We start from the raw sequence: 4,216 nt of genomic DNA, 5'->3' as shown, positions 1-4,216 counted from the left end.
GGGGGGGGTGCAGAATCTTTCAATGAATGATTGAAACGTTCGTTGAAGTAAAATTAATTATTTAATTCATGAGACTGCAAAAAAAGAATACACTCTAGTGAAAACACCCGGCGGTCGCGTTTTCCTATAGTTTTTAATAAATATTTCAAGGCAAAATGGACACCCGCTGTAAAATAATTAAATTAAACTCGGATAATTTTTGGGGGATGAAATGGTATTTGAATTTGGATTTTCGAAAACGGTTTCGGAGTAAATTGCACACTTGATGAATCCTTACGTAAGTGGAGTAAAGAGGACTCTTCATTTATGATTTTGAAGTGGAAACCTGGGAGGGAGAAATTGAAGTATTAATATTACCCGTTTCCGCTTGATCTTATAACTTTTACGACGGAATTTTATGAGAAAAATGTCTTGACACGCAAGTGATTTTTCTGTAGAAATGAATATGAACAATAGATTTTGGGACCATTGAACGGATTATATCAAACCCATGCACATATTGCCCCACCCTCTTAGGCACCATAATTAATTCAACGATTTGAGCGGTTATAATTAAACGTCATTGATTCATATCATAAGCACTCCAATAATTTGAATCGAGATTGATTGAGTACATCTCCCTGTGGAAATTAAAAGAATTATTCAATTCACCAGGATGAATACGAAAGTAATATTGACACAGGAGATTGGAAGAATGATCACAGAATAAATATAGAGAACTCATCACGAGTATGATGAATTAATTCTGCCTGGAAAGCTCATCTGGATTTTCTCAAACCCATTGGCTATGACTGACGAGTCAGTTAATAAAAAAATAAAATGTCATCCCTCCAAAAATTTTTGCATCGACCAAAAATAAACGCTATTTGTTTAAACATTAAAAACGTACATTTGAGTGGAAAATATGAGAATCCTAGGAACAACGTTCCCTCCCTGAAAAAATCCTAATTCAATCTTCCAGTTATTTCACTCGCAATACATCGCGTTCACTGATTTATTTATTATTTTCCAATGGTGGAAAATATTGAGATGCCGAACGATTTGCAAATGGAATGGAAATAATATAACATATGGAAACCATAACCACGGCACCCGACCACCGCGGTCAAACTGAAGTTTCGCTACAAGTGCAAGCTCGTTTTATGAATTCCTATGGGCTTGCGCAAATGGCATGTACTTCATTCCTACATTATTGCAATGCCCATTTCAAGCTCGAATTTTCGATTGCTTTTGAGCCATCGTTTTCAGCGCCACTCGACCCTTATTTTCTGTCAGTCCCTTATGACAGGTCGATAACACAGGGATTATTACACAGCGACTAAGGGATGATTTATCAAGGTTCAATTTCAATTTGATTCGGTAAACAAAATCGTAATAAAAATCACTCCTGCTGAATTTAATTTTGTCAATCTAATGGACAACTGTTGGTCAAGCTAGCAGTTGTTAATTCATTGACAGCCCCTATGAGGTAATATATAAACAATATAGGCAAAGGGGAGTAAAGTGGAGGCTCAGTTCTGGGGGTTGGAGTGACCTTAGCGGCATCGTAGTACTGCACCCCAAAAGAGGGAGGGCGCTACACCAATATATAAACCATTTTTGTAAACATTTGCTGTTATTTCAAACAACAGAAAGTGCCCTCTATGGAGCGTATCGACAAGCGCAAAAATGGGGAATCACCAGAAATAGAAAAAGAAGAAATGTCTGGGCGTTGTTGTCGACTTTATTCATTTTACTTGAAATGGAGAGGTTAGTGTTCCAGAGGATCGGCCAAGTTTGCACAAATGTCAGTGTCTCGTGTGATTATTTCAGTGATTAAATAGCCGCTGGTTATGAGTTTCTAATGGATGGTGAATTAATAGAACTCATAATTCCTCTGACTTTTGGAGAACCGGGAACGTGTATTAATTAATAGTGAACATGGAAGTGGAAAGTCTACTTATTTGTCGGGCATGTATGAAGGCCGATGGAATTTTTTTATCTATGTACGGAGACGAACAGAAGAATCTGCCCGAGAAATTGGCTGGGCTCACGAATATTCAGGTTAATACTTGCTGACATCAATTCAATCGTAAATTATTAACATTTGACGTTAAAATTATAACTTTGAGAATTTCTCGGTCTTGAGAGAAGTAGATATCCGTCCTTGACATCTGTCAGTGTCATTGTTATTAAATACATTCAGATTTTTTTTATATAAAAATGCTATAGGTAGATTCATTGAATTCTGCTACTACATTTTTTATTATGATGTCATGATAGCACTCCCAACTTAATTTACAGATTGAAAAAAATGACGGTCTGCCAACAGTTCTATGTCCGAAATGTGCGTACCGAACGGATGCATTTTACGATTTCAAACTCCAAGTCCAGGAGTCCCAGGCAAAGCTCCGAAAAATGTTTGCATTCGAGGCTGAGACCCACGCACTCAGCCTCGATCCTTCCAATTGGGAGGATCCGGGAAGGCCCGGAGAAGCTGAGGACATCCTCACCTCGATGGACAGTTGTTCACCGACAACAATGAATAAAATTCTATCCGACTCAAGCTACCCCTGTCCCCTCGAAACATCTCCAAATGATCACAATGAAGGAATAGAATTTTCATCCGATCCAAACGACCTAGATGCAGAAGCCTTCGATGAGCTCTTTATCGAGAATCGATCCAACTTCCCTATCGGCGATAAAGATCTCATTCACAAAGGAGAAATCCCCTGCGAAATCCAGGAAATCCTAGAATCCGAGGACGTCGGTTATACCCTCCTGTACATTCCGCCTCACGACGTCGAGTTAAATCTCGGAGGAGAGGAACCAGATCCCCCAGATGAGAGTACCGAAACAGCACCTCCTCTGATGCCGGATACAATTTCCTTCCAGTACTTCCCTCAATCTACTTCCTCGACTGTAATTAAGTCCGAGAAAACCGACTCCGACTCCGAGGACTCGCTGGACCACTCCTCGAACCTCCTGGGAAGCCTGAACGACACGATTGTTCGAATAAAAGAGCTGAAGACTGACTCAGGAGAGACGATCTATCAGTGCAGCCTCTGTATGGAGAATTACGCTCATCTGTCGAATATCCTGTGTCACACAGTGGACAATCACATTCCCAGCACTGGCCCCTTCTACTGCGTCGTCTGCGAGAAGGACTGTGACTCCCACAAGGATCTCAAGGCTCACATCAAGACACACGCAGGCTCCAATCCTTATACCTGTTTCCTGTGCGACAAGGGGTACTCCGCGAAGCGATACTTAAAACGTCACCTGGTGTGTCACACAGATTTTCATAAGTACAGATGCCCAAAGTGTGGATTGAGATTTAAAGTGAAATCAGAATTGGAGATCCATGCAGCGACACATCTCCGCGGAGCTCCATACGCCTGCAGTCAGTGTCCAAGGATCTTCAATCACAAAGGGAATTATAAAAGACATCTGATATCTCACCTGGATCCTCAGGGGGTGCGACTGCCCAAGTATCCCTGCCACATGTGTGGTAAACGATTCTTGAATAATCGAACATTGCAAACGCACATCAGGGTGCACACTGGGGAAAAGCCTTTTACCTGTCAAGTTTGCAACCGATCTTTCTCCCAACAGGGGAATTTATTGAACCACATGCGGATCCACTCGAATCCCAGGAGTTACACCTGCGAGGTATGTGGCAAGAGGTTCAATCAGCGGGCAACCCTCCGGGATCATGGGCTTCTTCACACTGGAGAAAAACCGTACGTCTGCAATGTGTGTGGTGTTGCCTTCACCTTTTCTGCAGCCCTGAGGCGACACATGTGGGTTCACGCCGGTGACAAACCATTTGGTTGTGATTTCTGCGACTCTAAATTCGTTGGGAGATACGATTTAAATCGTCACATGAAAATTCACCGGGATAAACCCAGGCAGAGGAAACGGAGAAATAATCAGACTGGGCGAGAAGATAATGTGGAGGATGCACTGGGTGTTGATGAGATTATTCCTGTTGCTGAGACAACTTTTGTGGAGCAGATCCTCATGGATGATCACTCGGGAAATATTCCTCGGGAGTCGGAAAAGGAAAATGTCGATGCGTTATTCAATCTCATGCAGTATAGCTGAAAAAATTGTTAAAACTTGATAATCGTTTTTTTGTAAATAAAATATGTAAAATATTCCATAAACTTTTCAAGTGTTTTAATATTTTTCTGCATTCCTGTGAATTGAAATCAATAAAAATACTGACCCATTA

The 4,216-nt window shown here is 41.1% G+C and overlaps 1 protein-coding gene across 1 annotated transcript; it reads left to right on the top strand.

Moving 5' to 3' along the window:
- Nucleotides 1-1,631: 1,631 nt before the first annotated feature.
- On the top strand, nt 1,632-4,137 carry LOC105266306 (zinc finger protein 271; the record flags this gene model as incomplete). Its single annotated transcript, XM_011304346.1, is given in 2 exon segments — nt 1,632-2,043; nt 2,284-4,137. Coding segments are annotated over 2 exon segments (1,926 nt in total). The 3' UTR covers nt 4,087-4,137.
- Between the last annotated feature and the right edge of the window lie 79 nt (nt 4,138-4,216).

The sequence above is a fragment of the Fopius arisanus genome, unplaced genomic scaffold (genome assembly GCF_000806365.1).
Source record: "Fopius arisanus strain USDA-PBARC FA_bdor unplaced genomic scaffold, ASM80636v1 scaffold00037, whole genome shotgun sequence".
NCBI lineage: Eukaryota > Metazoa > Arthropoda > Insecta > Hymenoptera > Braconidae > Fopius > Fopius arisanus.
Note: the sequence above shows the minus strand (reverse complement) of the source record. Positions and strands in the feature narration are given on the sequence as shown.